At 41.9% G+C, this 23,193-nt stretch overlaps 1 protein-coding gene across 19 annotated transcripts in view; it reads right to left on the bottom strand.

Annotated features, from left to right (window-relative positions):
• The window catches only part of LOC133155558 (dehydrogenase/reductase SDR family member 13-like), a 69,727-nt gene that overhangs the window by 19,213 nt on the left and 27,321 nt on the right, over positions 1-23,193 (bottom strand). Inside the window, exon 3 of one of the 19 annotated variants that reach the window (XM_061280977.1) lies at positions 21,404-21,572. The exons of the other annotated variants lie outside the window; for them this stretch is intronic. Coding sequence (XP_061136961.1) covers positions 21,404-21,551 — 148 coding nt within the window. The 5' untranslated portion in view covers positions 21,552-21,572. The remainder of the gene's footprint in view (positions 1-21,403; positions 21,573-23,193) is intronic. 19 annotated transcript variants of the gene reach the window in all.

The raw sequence follows: 23,193 nt of genomic DNA, 5'->3' as shown, positions 1-23,193 counted from the left end.
TGCTGTCAATCGCGCATCGCATTCAGCCATCCTGCCCAACACACTTAGTAAAATTCATAATTGACGACACATCGTTTGATGCGATGGTGCAATCCTCGATGGTGTGTTATTGTCAAATATTGTTTGTTTTTTAATCTCCATCGCGGACCGGACGTCATACGGAGGCCGCCATTACAGATGCGCAGAACGGTTGCGCAAGACACGTCAGCTATATAAAGAGCGAGAGTTCAGTTCTCCACCTATTAGTTTCAATTCACAGTTTAATTAGCAGTTTCAATCAGCAAATAACAAAATGCGTATTACAGGTAATATTTTATTTCACAACACTTTGCCTTGTTCCTTTCGTCTCTGCTGTTCATTTCAAACACGCTCCATACGACCGCAATGCTCTTGTATCAGACGCTCGCTCGATCACCTGCTAGTTTGCCGTCTGTCACAATGTACCCTACACAAATCCGAAACATTTGTTGCGGCTCCGAGTCACGACGAGGGGCAAGTTTTGGTTTCCAAGGGTGGTTTTATTCCTCTTCAACGTCTCTCCCATACAGAGCCGCCGTGTGCGCACGGAGCGCGGTGGTGCGTTTAGGGGCAGTCGGAGAAATCAACGCCAACAAAAAAAATGACATCCAGCCTAGTTAAGACCATACCAAAGACTTTAAAAATGGGACCCATTGCCTCCCTGCGTGTGTGACGATCTTTGGGACTTAAAAAAACAAAACAAAAAAAAAAAAATTTAAAAAAAAATTAAAAGAAATTCATAAAAATTGGGTGCGTATTATACATGGGTACAAGCTTTTTTCCAGCATCAGCATGCCATTGTTAGGGGTGCGTACTATACATGGGGGCGCACTATACACGGAAAAAAACGGTATTCATAAAAAGTCTTGTTTAAAGTTTGCCACAAGCCACCTGGCAGACACCAAACATGTGGAAGAAGGTGCTCTGGTCAGATGAAACCAAAATCGAACTTTTTGGCCACAATGCAAAACGATATGTTTGGCGTAAAAGCAACACAGCTCATCACCCTGAACACACCATCCCCACTGTCAAACATGGTGGTGGCAGCATCATGATTTGGGCGTGCTTTTCTTCAGCAGGGTCAGGGAAGATAGCTAAAATTGATGGAAAGATGGATGGAGCCAAATACAGGACCATTCTGGAAGAAAACCTGTTGGAGTCTGCAAAAGACCTGAGACTGAGACGGAGATTTATCTTCCAACAGGACAATGATCCAAAACATAAAGCCAAATCTACAATGGAATGGTTCACAAATAGATGTATCCAGGTGTTAGAATGGCCAAGTCAAAGTCCAGACCTGAAACCAATCGAGAATCTGTGGAAAGAGCTGAAGACTGCTGTTCACAAACGCTCTCCATCCAACCTCACTGAGCTCGAGCAGTTTTGCAAGGAAGAATGGACAAGAATTCCAGTCTCTCGATGTGCAAAACTCATAGAGACATACCCCAAGCGACTTGCAGCTGTAATTGCAGCAAAAGGTGGCGCTACAAAGTATTAGCGCAAGGGGGCCGAAGAATATTGCACGCACCACTTTTCAGTTTTTTATTTGTTAAAAAGGTTTAAATTATCCAATTTCCTTCCACTTCACGATTGTGTCCTACTTGTTGATTCTTGACAAAAAATTAAAATTTTATATCTTAATGTTTGAAGCCCGCAACTTTTTTCCAAAATTTTGAACCCTGCAGCTTATAGTCAGGTGTGGCTTATATAAGGATTTTTTTCGTGATTTTTGTGATGACTTGATCACTGCAGTATCTTGAAGAAAAAAACAACAGAAATACTATTTTGAAACACTACTATGGCTGCTGCTTATTCTGGCTGTGTTGCTTGTGACTATTATGAGCTTTAGTAGGAATGCACGCTAGGTGACCTGCGTCAAAGGGCTCTAAACCCTGTCACAGGCAATGTTGAGAAAGACATGTTAAAGTATGTTATAAAAACTTTAAAAAGGCTTTCTGTGAACGGTCTTTCTTTGTAAAAAAAAACGCGTGTGCACGTGCGGCTTATATAAGAAAAAAACTAAAATATATATGCACACGCGCACACACGCAAACCGGATATCATACGGAGGCCGCCATTACAGATGCGCAGAACGGATGCGCAAGACACGTCCGCTATATAAAGAGTGAGAGTTCAGTTCTCTACCTAAATCCGTATTACAGGTAATATTTTATTTCACAACACTTTGCCTTGTTCCTTTCGTCTCTGCTGTTCACTTCAAACACGCTCCATGTGACCGCAATGCTCTCGTATCAGACGCTTGCTCGATCACCTGCTCGTTTGCTGTCCCGTGCGCGCACGGAGCGCGGTGGTGCGTTTACGGGCAGTCGGAGAAATCAACGCCAACAAAAAAAATTACATCCAGCCTAGTTAAGACCATACCAAAGACTATAAAAATGGGACCCATTGCCTCCCTGCGTGTGTGACGATCATTGGGACTTTAAAAAAAAAAAAAAAAAAAAAAAAAAAAAAATTAAATTTTTTTTTTTAAAAAATTCATAAAAATTGGGTGCGTATTATACATGGGTACAAGCTTTTTTCCAGCATCAGCATGCCATTTTTAGGGGTGCGTACTATACATGGGGGCGCACTATACACGGAAAAAAACGGTATTCCTAGTTTAATCATGCTTCCAACCATATCTTTTCTTTGTTCGGCAAAATATTTCCCTCTGTCCAGAACGTTTAGTAGTAATCGAAAACTGGCGTCTAGCATTAGTCAAAACATAAGATACAATCAAGTACTGAACATTTTTAGACGACTTTGGCAGTGTCCGTGATTTAGAGAATCATCAGGCATGCATTGAACAGTTTCTTAAGAGTCATTAAGCTATTCAGGCAAAATATCAAAAAACATTTGATGCTCAGAAATATACTATATCAGATCATAAAGTTATAAAAACCTTTGTCATTACCACTTATCAAAAATGTCTAGTTATGTCTTTTTTATTGATTTGGTGTGTAGGTATAATTATATGCTTAAAATATTTCTTTTATTGCTTTAATATGTGAATATACTTATGGTTATGGACCGTATTTTCCGCCCTAAAAGGCGCACCTAAAAACCTAAATTTTTATCAAAAGTCAACAGTGCGCCTTATAGTCCGGTGCGCCTTATATATGGATCAAGTGATGGATGAATTTGTTGATCCATACTGGTTGTACACAGTGCTCTGCCAAAATGTTTTAGTACGTTTTAGTACGACTAGTAAATTACAAGGTCGCATCGCTTCCCAGCATTACGGTAACTGTAGTCAGGGGGCGTCACCGAATAGATGTTGTACCCGCGAGGCTATTTCATTTCAAAATAGGCTGCTCTGTTAATGTTTCGAGTAAATCTACGAATCGATATGGAAGGGAAACATAGGTAAGTAGTACCAATAAGTTAGATCGAACTTTAGTCAGTTCTGATCATTTTATAGGAGCTCGTTTGAGAGACGCGATTGTTTACACTTTGCTGAGGCTCATGGGCGATTGCGAGCTGAGGGTCATGGGGTTTTGCGGGTGGCTAATGCTATAACGATAGCTGCTATGCGCGCGAGGCTATTTCATGTCAAAATAGGCTGCTCTGTTCATGTTTCGAGTAAATCTACGGATCGATATGGAAGGGAAACATAGGTAAGTAGTACCAATGCGTTAGATTGAACTTTAGTCAGTTCCAATCATTTTATAGGAGATCGTTTGAGAAACGCGATTGTTTACAGAGGGCTCGTTGGTTATTGGCTAGTGGGTGCTTACCGCAACCCTAGTCAACCTCAGTTTGTTGCAATAAAGCTTCTATTTTATGCGCCTTATAGGCCGGTGCGCCTTATATATGGACAAAGTTTTAAAATGGGCCGTTCATTGAAGGTGCGGAAAACACGGTACTTTATTCAATGAGGTTTGAGCATATCTGTTTTTGTAGCTAGGCAGGACTTTTTGTATTTCCACCCCATTCCTTCACTTGTTATAAAAAAGTTGTTATAATAATAACAGAGTTCTAAAAACATATTTACAGTATGTATACTTTAGCTACATGTACATGTCACACACACACACGTATCATATTTATATTTATATTATTTACACATTATTTTCATTTATGTCATTTATACTACGTATTAATATAGTATTTACATGTTTGAAACTATTATTTAATGTTCTAATGATAACATATGCACTTAGATGGTTTAATATACACTTATTGACACACAATGTATGCATGTTCAAGAAAGGGTGACACCACTTTGTGGATTTTCACATATCGTGGGTGGTCTTGGAACCAATTATCCGCGATAAACAAGGGATTACTGTATTAGGACACGAGTTGAATGTGTAAAAGTTTTTTCACAGTGTATTGGTACCATCTGTTGGTGAAAGTTATAAACTACAGTGAGTTGCTGACAGACTATTTCTGTGTTGTTTCTCACTCTCTCGTTGCCTTTTACGGGTAGTAGAGAAAAACGCGCACGCACGTAATGCCTCAGTTAATGTCACTAACAGATGCTTGGGTGACTGACATGTAGTGTGACATATTCTCCGGTCAAGACACATGATTATATTTTTCTTGTAGTCTGACAACCGCGACTGTCATGAACGGCAAAAAAGTTGTGCAGTCTGACATCGGCATAAGTATTTCTGAATATATATTTTTTAAAAGCCAAGAGGCGTAAATGTTGACATAAATATTGCGCTCTGTTTATGTACAGGTTATTTTAAAATATGAAGATGCAGTACAAGTGTTTCTAAATATTGTTATGACAAAAGCCAATAGGCTGAACCTTTGTTGACAAAGTGAATAATTTGTCTTTCTTGTGTTCTTTTGCTCAGATTGCTCAGAAGCATATTGTTTTAAAGTTACAGTGAAGTGTGAAGATGCAGCATTAGTTTAAGTATTTGTAAATATTTTTGACAAAAGGCAATAGGTGTAAATGTTGTTGACAAAGTGATAGTTTTATCTTGTGTTACAGTGACGTGTGAAGACAAAAGTTATTTCTGCAAAAGGCCAGTGTTATTAACTGATGTTGACAGTGATTAATTGTTGTTTCTTACACCCTTAAAACTGCTGGGTTACAACATTTTCAACACAAATTCCATTGTTTTTAAAGGGTGAATATAACATTTATATTGTTTTTGTTATGTCATTTAAAAAGTCAGTTAGGTCGTTCTCAGACGATCTTCCATAGTAGAAGCTATACCAGGGGTGGGCAAACATTTTGACTCGCGGGCCGAACTGGGTTCTAAATTTGGACCGCAGGGTCGAACCAGGAGCAGATGGACGTAGTGTTTGTGTGAAGTACCGTTTTTTTCCGTGTATAGTGCGCAATATTTTACTAATTTATTGTCCTAAAATCTGGGGTGCGTATTATACATGGGTACAAAGAAAAAATTTTTTTTTTTTTTTTTTAATTTTTTTTTTTTTCTTTTTTTTTTTTAAATAAAGTCATGGTACAACAAAACCAACAACAGGACTGACCGACAAAGTCGTGGAACAAAAAGACAGGGTGACATTACCAAAGACAGGAACAGAATGACAGTAACACATGCAATGATCCAACGGTGAGCGAGGGGCAGACAGGACTTAAATACAAAACACGTTACATCGATTGAGGTGACACAGGAAGAGCGGGGTGACACGAACAGAAACTATGGCAACCTAGACACATAGCAAAACTGGGGACGAGACATGACAAATCTCCCCCGAAATAAAACTCACCTTTCTTCTTGTTTGTTGTCAATCGCGCATCGCATTCAGCCATCCTGCCCAACACACTTAGTAAAATTCATAATTGACGACACATCGTTTGATGCGATGGTGCAATCCTCGATGGTGTGTTATTGTCAAATATTGTTTGTTTTTTAATCTCCATCGCGGACCGGACGTCATACGGAGGCCGCCATTACAGATGCGCAGAACGGTTGCGCAAGACACGTCAGCTATATAAAGAGCGAGAGTTCAGTTCTCCACCTATTAGTTTCAATTCACAGTTTAATTAGCAGTTTCAATCAGCAAATAACAAAATGCGAATTACAGGTAATATTTTATTTCACAACACTTTGCCTTGTTCCTTTCGTCTCTGCTGTTCATTTCAAACACGCTCCATACGACCGCAATGCTCTTGTATCAGACGCTCGCTCGATCACCTGCTAGTTTGCCGTCTGTCACAATGTACCCTACACAAATCCGAAACATTTGTTGCGGCTCCGAGTCCCGACGAGGGGCAAGTTTTGGTTTCCAAGGGTGTTTTTATTCCTCTTCAACGTCTCTCCCATACAGAGCCGCCGTGTGCGCACGGAGCGCGGTGGTGCGTTTAGGGGCAGTCGGAGAAATCAACGCCAACAAAAAAAATGACATCCAGCCTAGTTAAGACCATACCAAAGACTTTTAAAATGGGACCCATTGCCTCCCTGCGTGTGTGACGATCTTTGGGACTTAAAAAAAAAAAAAAAAAAAAAAAAAAAAATTCATAAAAATTGGGTGCGTATTATACATGGGTACAAGCTTTTTTCCAGCATCAGCATGCCATTGTTAGGGGTGCGTACTATACATGGGGGCGCACTATACACGGAAAAAAACGGTAATATAAGCGACCTGTAAAGGTCATTGCATAAAAGATTTTGGCCTTTAGTAGGTAGTAAAGCAGGGGTGTCCAAACTTTTTGCAAGGAGGGCCAGATTTGATCAAGTGAAGGGGCCCGGGGGCCAATAGTTTTTTCTGACTTTTTTTTAACTACAAAAAAGTCATGCAAATACACACTGTTATAAAACAAGTTTCATTGTCACAATTGTCTTTATTTTTCAAATGACAAAATAACCAAATATGAGTCACTCAGGCAGATGTGAACAACTCTAAAAACACAAATTGTGCCTTTCATTCATATCTGAAGAGTCAGATAACATTGAACAAACTGTATGAAATACCTTAAATTTACATGAGTTTAAAATTACTTTTGCCTCATGAACATTTTAAACGGGAGTTATAAGTAATGCAAAGTTGTCTGTTATTATTAAAACTCAAAACTAGTGAATTTTGCTCTTTTCATTTACATTATCTTTAAAAAAATTATAGTTTGCGTCAGGTCTACAGGTCCATAACATCAACAGTCTTAACATGGCCACTTCGTAGCTTGCTTTAGTAATATTTATTTTTGACTCACAGTCCCGTGTGAAGAATCGCTGTTGTGACGCCAGTTCAGATTGGAGCTGCTTCACTTTATCAGCGCGGTCACTCCCTGTTAGCTGGTTCGCATGTTTAGTCTGATAGTGTCTTTAAGTTGAAATCCTTAAACAAGGCAACCGTCTCTTTACAAATTAATTATTTTCAGTGATGTAAAGTAATCCTTCGCTACATCACGGTTTGTTTATCGCGGTTTCACTACATAGCGGATTAATAATTAAAAGTCAAAATAAAACATCTAAATTGAGGAATTATGGTACAAAACTTGCCCACACGCCAGCAGAAGGCAAAGAGTGCCCACACAATTGCAGTGCGTACACTTGTACCTTTAAAAAAATGTACCTCATCCATCCATTTTCTGTACCGCTTAGTCCCCACGGGGGTCGCGGGCGTGCTGGAGCCTATCCCAGCCGTCATCGGGCAGTAGGCGGGGGACACCCTGAACCGGTTGCCAGCCAATCGCAGGGCACACAGAGACAAACAACCATACGCACTCGCACTCACCCCTAGGGACAATTTGGATCAATCGGCCTACCAAGCATGTTTTTGGGATGTGGGAGGAAACCGGAGTGCCCGGAGAAAACCCACGCGGGCCCGGGGAGAACATGCAAACTCCACACAGGGAGGGCCGGAGGTGGAATTGAACCCGCACCCTCCTAACTGTGAGGCGGACGTGCTACCCAGTGCGCCACCGAGCCGCCTGTGTTGTACCTTGTTATAGAAAATTGTTATGATAATAAAAGAGTTTTAAGAACATTTACAGTACGTACACTTCTACCTTATTATAAAAAAATGTACAATAATAAAAGTTGTTCTAAAAACATATTTATAGTTTGTGTTAAGAATTCTCCATGTTATTTATATGTGATTCAGCCATGCTTTGATTTGAGGTAGGGTGATTTATTTTGAAGGCCGTTTTCAGGCGATACCACTTCCTACACGCACTTGTGAGTGTGCACTAAGCTTTCTGACACGGCTTCCGGTAGTAAATGCGCAGGCGAGCGGTTCCCCATTTACTGGGGAAACGCAGTCATTGCAGGCAATACGACCAAAAAAATGTTTAATAATACAATTTATTCAGGGTTGGCGGGCCGGATTAAACGGTCCCGTGGGCCGGATGTGGCCCGCGGGCCGTAGTTTGCCCACCCCTGAGCTATACATTGCTAATAATGACTGTGAGGCGCAGCATCCCCAATCCAACCCTTAATGCTGAATGTCAAGCAGGGAGGCATCGGGTTCCATTTTATAGTCTTTTGGTATGATATATAGAACCCACAACCTCCCAGTCTCAGGGCGGACACTCATACCACAAGGCCACTGAGCTAAAGAATCTTTTATAAACTATGTATTTTCAGTCAACCCCAAAATCTTCTTGACTATAATATGTTATATGTGCCCCACTAGTCGAAACACGGCATTCTAATTAATATCGCGCTTGTGGAATATGAGTTAAGCAGCAAAATTCACCTGTTTTTATCTATCTCAGGGGGTGGCCATTTTGTTCCTTGTTAGTTGTGTGTTGCTAGTGTTCCCTGCACATTCAGTTTATTATGGTCGTCGCTGAGATTTATACATGTCTGTACGTTTGCAGATCTCCTTCATCTCTGTTAATAAACGTGTTAATAAAAGGTATGCTTCCACAAAGAACCATCTCTTTCCTGACAATCTTTGTGTATATTATTCTCCTACAAATGGTAATTAAACATTAAAACACCTGGGGCTTATAGTCTGTTGCAGCTTGTATATGAACAAAACAAGACTTCCCCCTATTTTTAGCTAGTGCGGCTTATAATCGGAAGTGGTTTATAGTCCAGAAAATACAGTAATTTTCATGGCATTAACTTTCATTTTCCCAGCTGTACAGCGTTTACGTTCACAAGGCTCCGAGGGAATGACACACTATGTCAGTGGTTTATCAAACGCGCACTTTTTATCAAAGTTTCACCGGCTCCCCGGTAACGGGTTCAATAAGCCGGGGTGAAGAGACTCGTCCGTAGCTAACCACCCCAGTTAAATTAATTCTACCAGAATCAATCTAATTTCTATATGACGCCAATCCCTCTCAAGTCATCCGACGTGCGAGCCGAGTAACTCAAATCGAGGGGAGTCGTTGAAATGGCCGCGCCATAATGATGGCTCCCTTCGGTTGTTTGATGCTTGTGTTATGTTACGGCTATTTTTAGATGTCTTTGTTGAGACCTCAAGGATTCGTTAATTTACTAGAGCGCCCTCGCCCTAGCTGAGCTCAAGATAACTACTTCGAACGAGATCTGACAATTCCTGATGTTAAGGATTAAAGCTGTCTTACCTTTAAAAATAACTGAACGGATTTAAAGAATGACTATGATAGGGAAATAAAGACATTTTAAAGTTGTAATTACCGCATATAAAACCGTGCTTAATACGAAATAATCGATACCGAATTAAGGCTTAAGAAGAGATTTAATGAATAAGCAAGAAAAAGAATTACAAGTCGGAAAAAAACAAAACAAAAAAACAAGACTCACCCACTCAGAACAAAAGAGGAGACTAAAGGTCTAAAATCCTATTTGGTTGAACAAGTCGAGTGATCGGCTCTCCTTTGTTCCAAAATCCGAATTCTGTTTAAACAAGAGGAAAGGTCTGGCCGTGAGGAGTAGGGGTGTAACGATACATCGATACACATCGATTAATCGATATAATGCTCTACGATTTATTGGCATCGATGCTAAACGTAAACATCGATTTATATCGCCGTGTTTGACCTCGGACATTAGACGCGACTTTATTTTGAAATCCAGTTCATTGTTGCTTGCTTCCTCTTTCCGTGAGCGCACTGCGCGTGTTGTGTTGTGAGCAGAGCACGCACGTGAAAGGGGAGTCGACAACAAGTACGCGGCTCCTGGGCTGGTGCTATGGCTAGTGTCCAAAAAGACGAAGAAATTTGCTCCCCTTTAGGCTTCAAGTCATTCGTTTGGAAGGACTTTGGATTCCAAAGAAAATATGGCTCAACGGACAAGACACGTGCAGTTTGTAAATCCTGCCATGCGGTGATCAAATATTCAGGGAGCACAAATCTCGCCGCGTATTTAAAGAAAAAACACGACATCAAAGTTCAGTGTTAAAATAAGCACTTTGCATACTGCAATACTCTTGTAATTTCCTAAATAAAGAGTCGATTTTGCGTATGAATTGTTATAAATCAGGATATTGTTCTATATTTTTAATTTAAAAAAAATATCGATCGTAGAGCACTATATCGCGATATATCGTGAATGAATCGCAGCAGGCTTTAAGATATCGGCAAATATCGTATCGTAGTTCTTTGTATCGATATTATATCGTATTGTGACAAAACCCGCGATTTACACCCCTAGTGAGGAGCATAGCCAAAAAAGTAAAATTGGCGTCGTCCCCTTTCTGCCCGGGGCGGCTGTCTCCTCTGCCTTCCTCGAAGCTTAAAATTTGACAAAGACTCTGGAAATTCATCTTAGTAGATTTTGGTTCAATCTCAAAAAGAATGCAAAATCCATCTTCGTTCTTTTACTCCGGGCAGCGTCACGGCCATCGCCCTGACTAGGAAGAAGCGCGCCCGCTCTGTGTCAGGGCAACATATTTATAGGCTTCTGGCATTACCTCATCGTAATATGTAGGTGCTCCACTGGTTGTATGCACGATACGGTATGCTAACGTGACAAACACAAACGAGGAGCTGAGAACGGGCCTGACGTAACATTCAGAGTTATTAAAAAAACTAGTACATAAATAACACGTTTATAAAACCATCTGTGTCACTCCAATTCATTAAATCCATCGATTGTCCTTTGTCAACAATGCCGTGTGCCGCGCCGCAGTTCAAATTATTCCACAGGCCCATACGATATATAAACTATATTTTAAATAACTATCACATAAACAACAATATTATCCAACCATTTGTGTCACTCCAAATCATTAAATCCATCGATCAAATTTCTCGTTTTTTCGATCGATCGTCCTTTGTCAACAATGCCGTGTGCCGCGTCGCAGTTCAAATTATTCCACAGGCCCATACAACGATATATAAACTATATTTTAAATAACTATCACATAAACAATATTATCAAACCATTTGTGTCACTACAAATCATTCAATCAATCGATCAAATTTCTCGTCCTTTATGTCAACAACGCGTGAGCAGCTGACGTCAGCCTCGCCGGTCAGTTGCGACTCCTTTTACTCCACAGATGTAGTATATACCGTTTTTTTCCGTGTATAGTGCGCCCCCATGTATAGTACGCACCCCTAAAAATGGCATGCTGATGCTGGAAAAAAGCTTGTACCCATGTATAATACGCACCCAATTTTTATGAATTTTTTTAAATTTTTAAAGAAAATTAGTTTTTTTTTTTTTTTTAAGTCCCAATGATCGTCACACACGCAGGGAGGCAATGGGTCCCATTTTTATAGTCTTTGGTATGGTCTTAACTAGGCTGGATGTAATTTTTTTTGTTGGCGTTGATTTCTCCGACTGCCCGTAAACGCACCACCGCGCTCCGTGCGCACACAGGAAAGAGGCGGCTCTGTATGGGAGAGACGTTGAAGAGGAATAAAAACACCCTTGGAAACCAAAACTTGCCCCTCGTCGTGACTCGGAGCCGCAACAAATGTTTCGGATTTGTGTAGGGTACATTGTGACAGACGGCAAACTAGCAGGTGATCGAGCGAGCGTCTGATACAAGAGCATTGCGGTCGTATGGAGCGTGTTTGAAATGAACAGCAGAGACGAAAGGAACAAGGCAAAGTGTTGTGAAATAAAATATTACCTGTAATACGCATTTTGTTATTTGCTGATTGAAACTGCTAATTAAACTGTGAATTGAAACTAATAGGTGGAGAACTGAACTCTCACTCTTTATATAGCTGACGTGTCTTGCGCAACCGTTCTGCGCATCTGTAATGGCGGCCTCCGTATGACGTCCGGTCCGCGATGGAGATTAAAAAACAAACAATATTTGACAATAACACACCATCGATTGCACCATCGCATCAAACGATGTGTCGTCAATTATGAATTTTACTAAGTGTGTTGGGCAGGATGGCTGAATGCGATGCGCGATTGACAACAAACAAGAAGAAAGGTGAGTTTTATTTCGGGGGAGATTTGTCATGTCTCGTCCCCAGTTTTGCTATGTGTCTAGGTTGCCATAGTTTCTGTTCGTGTCACCCCGCTCTTCCTGTGTCACCTCAATCGATGTAACGTGTTTTGTATTTAAGTCCTGTCTGCCCCTCGCTCACCGTTGGATCATTGCATGTGTTACTGTCATTCTGTTCCTGTCTTTGTAATGTCACCCTGTCTTTTTGTTCCACGACTTTGTCGGTCAGTCCTGTTGTTGGTTTTGTTGTACCATGACTTTATTTAAAAAAAAAAAAAAAAAAAAATTAAAAAAAAAAAAAATTAAAAATTTTTTTCTTTGTACCCATGTATAATACGCACCCCAGATTTTAGGACAATAAATTAGTAAAATATTGCGCACTATACACGGAAAAAAACGGTATATTGTAGCGTTAACAAAGTACAAGGAAAGACGTGGGTTTGGTAAACCGCCCTTTATTTAACAAAACAAGAGTTCAACGAGCCAACAACTATGAACTGTAACGATAAAACATATAGAAGTTGCTACACAAAATAAAATATACCGTTTTTTTCCATGTATAATTCGCCCGCAAATTTAAAAAAATTTTTTTTTTTTTTTTAAGAGTCCCAATGATCGTCACACACGCATCTGGGTGTGGTGGAATTTGTCCTCTGCATTTGACCCATCCCCGTGTGATTTTGATCCATCCCCTGGGGGAGAGGGGAGCAGTGAGCAGCAGCGGCGGCGGCGCGCTCGGGAATCATTTGGTGATCTAACCCCCCAATTCCAACCCTTAATGCTGAGTGCCAAGCAGGGAGGCAATGGGTCCCATTTCTATAGTCTTTGGTATGATCCGGCCGGGTTACTTAAGTCCGTAAACGTAAGATTATTTCAGGAAAATTATCACCTTTGGGAACAACAGGATGTTATTCTGCCGGTCAGTATCACTGCGCATGCGGTAGCAAACTCGATAGCGAAGAAATATGTGAGACTCTCAACGGGATCACCAATATTTGAGTGATGTTCCAGTTATTTATCACAATTATTTATTATAATAATAATCTATCTAATCTATATCATAATTATTTATTTATTATTCACAATTGTCATGGTGCTCTTTCTGGTGATTTCTTAACTAGGCTGGATGTATTTTATTTGTTGGCGTTGATTTCTCCGACTGCCCATAAAGGCACCACCGCGATCAGTTAGGTTAAAATGAAAAGAGAGGAAAGTGACGTGCGGAAGTGAAAAAGGCAGCTCTGTATGGGAGAGAAGTTGAAGAGGAATAAAAACACCCTTGGAAACCAAAACTTGCCCCTCGTCGTGACTCGGAGCCGCAACAAATGTTTCGGATTTGTGTAGGGTACATTGTGACAGCAAACGAGCAGGTGATCGAGCAAGCGTCTGATACGAGAGCATTGTGTTTGTATGGAGCGTGTTTGAAGTGAACAGCAGAGAAGAAAGGAACACGGCAAAGTGTTGTGAAATAAAATATTACCTGTAATACGCATTTTGTTATTTGCTGATTGAAACTGCTAATTAAACTGTGAATTGAAACTAATAGGTGGAGAACTGAACTCTCGCTCTTTATATAGCTGACGTGTCTTGCGCAACCGTTCTGCGCATCTGTAATGGCGGCCTCCGTATGACGTCCGGTCCGCGATGGAGATTAAAAAACAAACAATATTTGACAATAACACACCATCAAGGATTCCACCATCGCATCAAACGATGTGTCGTCAATTATGAATTTTACTGAGTAAGTGTGTTGGGCAGGATGGCTGAATGCTATGCGCGATTGACAACAAACAAGAAGAAAGGTGATTTCAAGTTTTATTTCGAGGGAGATTTGTCACGTCTCGTCCCCAGTTTTGCTATGTGTCTAGGTTGCCATAGTTTCTGTTCGCGTCGCCCCTCCCTTCTTGTGTCACCTCATTCAATGTAACGTGTTTTGTATTTAAGTCCTGTCTGCCCCTCGCTCACCGTCGGATGATGTCATGATGTCTGTTTGGTTTCTGTTCCTGTCTTTGGTAATGTCACCCTGTCTTTTTGTTCCACGTCTTTGTCGGTCAGTCCTGTTGTTGGTTTTGTTGTACTATGATGATAAAATAAATAAAAATAAAAAATAAAAAATTTAAAAATTTAAAAGAAATTGTACCCATGTATAATGCGCACCCCAGATTTTAGGACAATAAATTTGCTCAATTTCGCGCATTATACAAGGAAAAAAACGGTATTTGATATATAGTTTATATATCGTTATATGGGCCTGTAGAATATTTTGAAGTGCAAGAGCACGCATTGTTGACAAAGGACGATTGATGGATTTAATGAATTGGAGTGACGCAGATGGTTTTATTAACGTGTTATTTATGTAATAGTTTTTTTAATGACACTGAATTTTGCGTCAGAGCCGTTCTCAGCTCTTAGTTTGTGTTTATGTCACGTTAGCATACCTATCGTTTAGCCTGTTGTTGCTCACGTGTTGTTGCGACGCTGCGTCAGCAGCGCAGTGGTTGTTTACATAAAAGACAAAGATTGACTCGACGAGCTGCTGCTGACGTGACGTTGCGCTGCTGTCGTCACTTGAAATTCAAATTACAGTAATCCCTTGCTACATTGCGGTTTCACTTTTTTTTTGGGGGGGAAAAAAAACCCCATATATAAGTCGCTCCTGAGTATAAGTCGCCCTCCCACCCAAACTATGAAAAAAAACGCGACTTATAGTCCGAAAATTACGGTAGTCGCAAACAGGTGGTGCATCAATGTCCTTGAGCATCCTGCATTGTTTGAAAATGAGAATGGTCACTACCGTTTTTTTCCGTGTATAGTGCGCAATATTTTACTAATTTATTGTCCTAAAATCTGGGGTGCGTATTATACATGGGTACAAAAAAAAATTTTTTTTTTTTTTTTTAAATTTTTTTTTTTTTTTTTTTTTAAAGAAAGTCATGGTACAACAAAACCAACAACAGGACTGACCGACAAAGTCGTGGAACAAAAAGACATGGTGACATTACCAAAGACAGGAACAGAATGACAGTAACACATGCAATGATCCAACGGTGAGCGAGGGGCAGACAGGACTTAAATACAAAACACGTTACATCGATTGAGGTGACACAGGAAGAGCGGGGTGACACGAACAGAAACTATGGCAACCTAGACACATAGCAAAACTGGGGACGAGACATGACAAATCTCCCCCGAAATAAAACTCACCTTTCTTCTTGTTTGTTGTCAATCGCGCATCGCATTCAGCCATCCTGCCCAACACACTTAGTAAAATTCATGATTGACGACACATCGTTTGATGCGATGGTGCAATCCTTGATGGTGTGTTATTGTCAAATATTGTTTGTTTTTTAATCTCCATCGCGGACCGGACGTCATACGGAGGCCGCCATTACAGAACGGTTGCGCAAGACACGTCAGCTATATAAAGAGCGAGAGTTCAGTTCTCCACCTATTAGTTTCAATTCACAGTTTAATTAGCAGTTTCAATCAGCAAATAACAAAATGCGTATTACAGGTAATATTTTATTTCACAACACTTTGCCTTGTTCCTTTCGTCTCTGCTGTTCACTTCAAACACGCTCCATACGACCGCAATGCTCTTGTATCAGACGCTCGCTCGATCACCTGCTAGTTTGCCGTCTGTCACAATGTACCCTACACAAATCCGAAACATTTGTTGCGGCTCCGAGTCACGACGAGGGGCAAGTTTTGGTTTCCAAGGGTGTTTTTATTCCTCTTCAACGTCTCTCCCATACAGAGCCGCCTCTTTCCCGTGTGCGCACGGAGCGCGGTGGTGCGTTTAGGGGCAGTCGGAGAAATCAACGCCAACAAAAAAAATGACATCCAGCCTAGTTAAGACCATACCAAAGACTATAAAAATGGGACCCATTGCCTCCCTGCGTGTGTGACGATCTTTGGGACTTAAAAAAAAAAAAAAAAAAAAAAATTAAATTTTTCTTTTTAAAAAATTCATAAAAATTGGGTGCGTATTATACATGGGTACAAGCTTTTTTCCAGCATCAGCATGCCATTTTTAGGGGTGCGTACTATACATGGGGGCGCACTATACACGGAAAAAAACGGTAGTTTCAATCCCTGCTATGTGTACAAATCATATTCAAAATGCATTTTTTTACAACAAACTTGAGAGCCTCCCCTTCATTTTCAGTGGGAACAGTGTTGGTCTCGTTTTTTTGCTAGTGCGTCATAGTCTGGAGTAAAATTTGTTGTGGCACGTCTTAGGAGAGATCCGAGGTGTTGGTCCGTTTACCCCGATCTGTGATGGGTTGATGTTGACGTTCATGTGGCTGAACGCCACGTCGTGTACGTCAAGCCAAATTGGCCACTCTTTTTTTAAACACTCGGCAATGTGTCCACCTTGCTTTTCCTTGGGCGACTCATCTTAATAGAAGGATTCCAGGGGAAGGTTTGTGGGTGGCTTTAGTGTAAAACTGTATCTGAAAGCTCAGCGCGCGAATTACAACAATGCTGTCGTCACAGCCCACGCTCTAAATTCGGGACTGATACAAATAGAGCGCGAGTGCGGCATGTCCGTATTACTGAGTACGTACACGCACTTGTGAGTGTTTACCGAGCTTTCTGACACGGCTTCCGCTAGTAAATGCGCGGGCGAGCGGTTCCCCATCTACTGGGGAAACGCAATCATTGTAGGCAAAATGACCCAAAAAAATGTTTAATAATACAATTTATTCAGGGTTGGCGAGCCGGATTAAACGGTCCCGTGGGCCGGATGTGGCCCACAGGCCGTAGTTTGCCCACCCCTCGGTTTGACACATTGGACAATGATGGTTACTTAAAGTTACTTACATCTTGTCTGTTCACGTTACTAAGATCAGATTCTGCGGGTAAAATTGCAATAATAAGGTGACTTGACTTGGACTTGACTTGACCTATTTAAGGACTTGACTTGGACTTGACTTGACCTATTTAAGGACTTGACTTGACTTGCCCAAGAAAAATATGACTTGGGACTTACTTGAGACTTGAAGGTTAAGACTTGAGACTCACTTGACATGCACATGTGTGACTTGGTCCCATCTCTGCCTAGGTAAGGGGCCAGACAAAGCACGGCTCAAAAAACCCTTTATGAAGAAAAATATATATGGACTCAGTTTTCCCTCGCCCGAATGCGGGTCGCCAGGGCCCCCCTCCGGAGCCAGGCCCGGAGGTGGGGCTCGAAGGCGAGCGTCTGGTGGCCGGGCCTTCGCCCATGGGGCCCGGCCGGGCACAGCTCGAAAAGGAAACGTGGGTCCCCCTTCCCATGGGCTCACCACCTGTGCGAGAGGCCAAAGGGGTCTGGTGCAAAGTAAGCTGGGTGGCAGCCAAAGGCAGGGACCTTGATGGTCCGATCCTCGGCTGCAGAAGCTGGCTCTTGGGACATGGAATGTCACCTCTCTGACTGGAAAGGAGCCCGAGTTGGTGTGCGAGGCAGACCAGCGAGGCAGAAAAGTTCCGACTAGACATAGTCAGACTTGCCTCCACACACAGTTTGGGTTCCGGTACAAGCCCTCTTCAGAGAGGCTGGACTCTCTTCCACTCTGGACTTGCCCACAGTGAGAGGCGTCGAGCAGGTGTGGGTATACTTATTGCCCCCCAGCTGTGCACCTGCACATTGGGGTTCACCCCGGTGAATGAGAGGATAGCCTCCCTCCGCCTTCGGGTAGGGGGGGGACGGTTCCTGTCTGTTGTTTGTGTCTATGCACCAAACGGCAGCTCAGAGTACCCACTCTTTTTGGAGAAGTGCTGGAGAGCACTCCTTCTGGGGACTCCATCGTTCTACTGGGTGACTTCAATGCTCATGTGGGCAATGGCAGTGAGACCTAGAAGGGTGTGATTGGGAGGAACGCCCCCCAATGTGAACCAGAGCGGTGTTCTATTATTGGACTTCTGTGCTCGACACGGATTGTCAATAATGAAGAACATGTTCAAACATAAGGGTGTCCCTGTGTGCACTTTGCACCAGGACACCCTCGGCCGCAGTTCGATGATCGAAGGAAGGAAAGTGACGTGCGGACGTGAAAAAGGCAGCTCTGTATGGGAGAGAAGTTGACGAGGAGTAAAAACACCCTGGAAACCAAAACTTGCCCCTCGTCGTGACTCGGAGCCGCAACAAATGTTTCGGATTTGTGTAGGGTACATTGTGACAGCAAAGGAGCAGGTGATTGAGCAAGCGTCTGATACGAGAGCATTGTGTTCGTATGGAGCGTGTTTGAAGTGAACAGCAGAGAAGAAAGAAACACGGCAAAGTGTTGTGAAATAAAATATTACCTGTAATACGCATTTAGATAGAGAACTGAACTCTCGCTCTTTATATAGCTGACGTGTCAAAAAAAATAAATAAAAAATTGTACCCATGTATAATGCGCACCCCAGATTTTAGGACAATAAATTAGTTAAATTTTGCGCATTATACATGGAAAAAAAACTGTATATCAAATAACTATAACAAAAATAATTATTTCCAAACCTTCTGCGTCACTCCTAATCATTAAATCCTTCAAACTCTTCGTCCTCCGTGTCACTTTCAAACAAAGCCGCGACTGATGCCGGTAGTACGTGGGTCCTTTCGTCATCTCCGTCGCTGACGTCAGACTTCTTGTCAGTTTCCGTTGGAATTATTCCCGTTTTTCTAAATCCTGACAGAATGATTTTGGGTGTAACCGAAGCCCACGCTTTGTCGATCCATCCAATGACGTCCAGGAATGTTGCACGTCTCATTCTCCCGGTTGCCGTGAAGCCGTGTTCTTCGTCCACCATCCACTGCTCCCACAGGTTACGCAGAACTGATTTAAAGCTCCTATTCACGGAGACGTCAAGTGGCTGAAGTATTTTAGTACAGCCTCCAGGGATGATGGCAGGTATGGAGTTGAGGCTTTTTAATTTTTCTTTTATCTGTGGCGTGATATGCGCTCGCATGCTGTCCATCACAAGCAGAGCTTTGTTCGCTCTGAAGAAGCTTCGATTTTCACTAATCCCTCACAAGTTTCTCACTAACTCCAAACTTTCTTTCTGCTGCTCGATTACTGTTTTCGGCTGCATATTTTACAACTTGAAGTTTGTAACCTGCAGAATATGAGTTTGTTTTTGGTGCCATTTTTGTTAAGCCCTTCCCAGTTGATGAGTCATGGCCAACGGTGAAATTTAGAGCGCCCTCATCTAGTTTCGTCTGAAAATAACGGTTTTTTTTCAGCTGTAGTTTTTTGTTTTGTTTATTTGGTTGTTTCATCAAAGTCAAAGTCTGCTTTATTGTCAATTTCTTCATATGCCAAGACACACAAAGAGATCAAAATTACGTTCCCACTATCCCACGGTGACATAGTACACAATATGCATACAACACAAAAAAATAAAAACAAGAAGGCACAAACAATGAATAAATAAGAGTGATGAATAAATAATAAATAAACAAATAACATAATAAATATAAGAGGAGCAAAAATGGAGCAAGTGTGCATACAGCAGACAATGGACTTGGATATGGCGCTTTAAAAATGTTAATTGCATATTAATATGTTTTGAATATGTTCAAGATAAAGATATAAAAGCATGTGAAGTGATCAACTATACTAAAAATAACATGTGAAGTGGTCAACCATACTTGTAAGTGGTGTTAATGATCAAGTAAAAATTTGTGAAAAAAACCACAAGTCGCTCCTGAGGCCAAAAAAAAAAGTGAAACCGCGATAAACGAACCGCAATGTAGCAAGGGATTACTGTAATTTGAATTTCAAGTGGCGACAGCAGCGCAACAGCAGCGTCACGGTGCCTCGTCGTTATTCCACAGATCTACTATATAACTATATTGTAGCGTTAACAAAGTTCAAGGGGAGACGTGGGTTTGGTGTAAAAGCGGCGTGCGTAAAAGCATTGTCCAAGCCCCATCCACAGTCCCTGGATGAGTCGATCTTTGTCCTTTATGTAAACAACAGACCGCGACGTCGCGTTGCGCTGCTGACGTCAGTAGCGCGACGTCGCGCGTCACTCGACGGAGCTCTCTTTCACTTCCGTGGATTGAAGTCGGGCGCCGGCGCTCGGCCGGGTGGCTGTCCAGGGACGGTGGATGGGGCTCGGCCAATGCTTTTACGCACGCCCGGTCCCACTCTACCGAGGTGTCTTTCACCTCCGTGGATGGAAGTCGAGGGCCGGCGCTCAGCCGGGTGGCTGTCCGAGGACGGTGGATGGGGCTCGGTCATGGCTTTTACGCACGCTCCTATTCTATGGAGCTCGCTTCCACTTCCGTGGCTGGAAGTCCACGCCGCCACACGCCTGTAAGTTTGTTTTGTTAAAGAGCCGTTTACCAAACCCACGTCTTTCCTTGAACTTTGATAACGCTACAATATGGTTATATAGTAGATCTGTGGAATAACGACAAGGCTGACGTCAGGGCGCATGCGCGGCGATGTTGACAAAGGAATTTGATCGATGGAATTAATGATTTAGAGTGCACAGATGGTTTGATAACATTATTGCTTATATAATAGTTATTTGATATATAATTTATATATCGTTATATGGGCCTGTGGAATATGTTGAAGTGCAAGAGCCGTCAGCGTTGTTGACAAAGGACGATTGATGGATTCAATGAATTGGAGTGACGCAGATGGTTTTATTAACGTGTTATTTATGTAATAGTTTTTTGAATAACTCTGAATTTTACGTCAGGGCCGTTCTCAGCTCTTAATTTGTGTTTGTCACGTTAGCATACCTATCGTTTAGCCTGTTGTTGCTCGTTCATGACTGTTCTTGGTGTTGGATTTTGTAGAATAAATTGCCCCCCAAAATGCGACATACTCCGGAGTGACTTATATATGTTTTTTTTCACTGTTTTGGGCATTTTATGGCTGGTGCGACTTAAAGTCCGAAAATTACGGTAATTTGTTTACTTTACAGCTATACGGCTTAGCAGTATCCCTAATGCCAATTAACACAATGACTTCTTGATTTCCAGAATTTTTCACTTTTTTCGGTTACCCAACCATTATCCCCCAAAAGTTTCTGTCCTTAGGGTATCCTCGCACCCCCTAGGAACCATTCTCGCACCCTTAGAGTTAAGAACCACTGCACTATGTAGATGCTGCAAAATTGGGAGACTAACTTAGATCCGTTAGAATTAGGTGTCTACTGCCCAGGCCGTGTGAATTTTGGGGAGATCTCAAGCCAAACGAAGAAGCAGGTGCCGCAGCAGCAGCGGCGACGAGCTTGCTCAGCGGTCTGCCTGGCGGGCAGTGGACTTTTTTTCTCATACAGCGGCCTATTAAAGTCACCTAGTGAAAATAATATTAATAGAAAAATATACCGTATTTTGCGCCCTATTAGGCGCACCGGGTTATAAGGCGCACCTTCAATGAACGGCCCATTTTAAAACTTTGTCCATATATACGGCGCATAAAATAGAAGCTTTACTGCAACAAACTGAGGTTGACTAGGGTTGCGGTATGCACCCACTAGCCAATAACCAACGAGCCCTCTGTAAACAATCGCGTTTCTCAAACGATCTCCTATAAAATGATCGGAACTGACTAAAGTTCGATCTAACGCATTGGTACTACTTACCTATGTTTCCCTTCCATATCAATCCGTAGATTTACTCGAAACATTAACAGAGCAGCCTATTTTGACATGAAATAGCCTCGCGCGTATAGCAGCTATCGTTATAGCATTAGCCATCCGCAATTTCCCATGAGCCTCAGCTTGCAATCTTCCATGAGCCTCAGCAAAGTGTAAACGATCGCGTTTCTCAAACGATCTCCTATAAAATGATCAGAACTGACTAAAGTTCGATCTAACGCATTGGTACTACTTACCTATGTTTCCCTTCCATGTCGATCCGTAGATTTACTCGAAACATTAACAGAGCAGCCTATTTTGACATGAAATAACCTCGCGCGTATAGCAGCTATCGTTATAGCATTAGCCATCCACAATTTCCCATGAGCCTCAGCTCGCAATCTCCCATGAGCCTCAGCAAAGTGTAAACAATCGCGTTTCTCAAACGATCTCCTATAAAATGATCAGAACTGACTAAAGTTCGATCTAACGCATTGGTACTACTTACGTATGTTTCCCTTCCATATCGATCCGTAGATTTACTCGAAACATGAACAGAGCAGCCTATTTTGACATGAAATAGCCTCGCGCGTATAGCAGCTATCGTTATAGCATTAGCCATCCGCAATTTCCCATGAGCCTCAGCTCGCAATCTCCCATGAGCCTCAGCAAAGTGCAAACAATCGCGTTTCTCAAACGATCTCCTATAAAATGATCAGAACTGACTAAAGTTTGATCTAACGCATTGGTACTACTTACCTATGTTTCCCTTCCATATCGAGCCGTAGATTTACTCGAAACATTAACAGAGCAGCCTATTTTGACATGAAATAGCCTCGTGCGTATAGCAGCTATCGTTATAGCATTAGCCATCCGCAATTTCCCATGAGCCTCAGCAAAGTGTAAACAATTGCGTTTCTCAAACGATCTCCTATAAAATGATCAGAACTGACTAAAGTTCGATCTAACGCATTAGTACTACTTACCGATGTTTCCCTTCCATATCGATCCGTAGATTTATCGAAACATTAACGGAGCAGCCTATTTTGAAATGAAATAGCCTCGCGGGTACAACAGCTATTCGGTGACGCCCCCTGACTACAGTTACCGTAATGTTGGGAAGCGATGCGACCATGTAATTTACTAGTCGTACTAAAACATTTTGGCAGAGCACTGTGTACAACCAGTATGGATCAACAAATCCATCACCGGACTATAAGATAAATTTGATAAAAATTTAGGTTTTTAGGTGCGGCTTATAGGGCGGAAAATACGGTAATTAAAAAACAGTCTGTTTGTTTGTGTTCGTGTGTGTATGGGGGGCAGGGGGGGTACCTG

This window comes from Syngnathus typhle, linkage group LG6, assembly GCF_033458585.1.
Source record: "Syngnathus typhle isolate RoL2023-S1 ecotype Sweden linkage group LG6, RoL_Styp_1.0, whole genome shotgun sequence".
In the NCBI taxonomy this organism is placed as follows: Eukaryota; Metazoa; Chordata; class Actinopteri; order Syngnathiformes; family Syngnathidae; genus Syngnathus; species Syngnathus typhle.
Note: the sequence above shows the minus strand (reverse complement) of the source record. Positions and strands in the feature narration are given on the sequence as shown.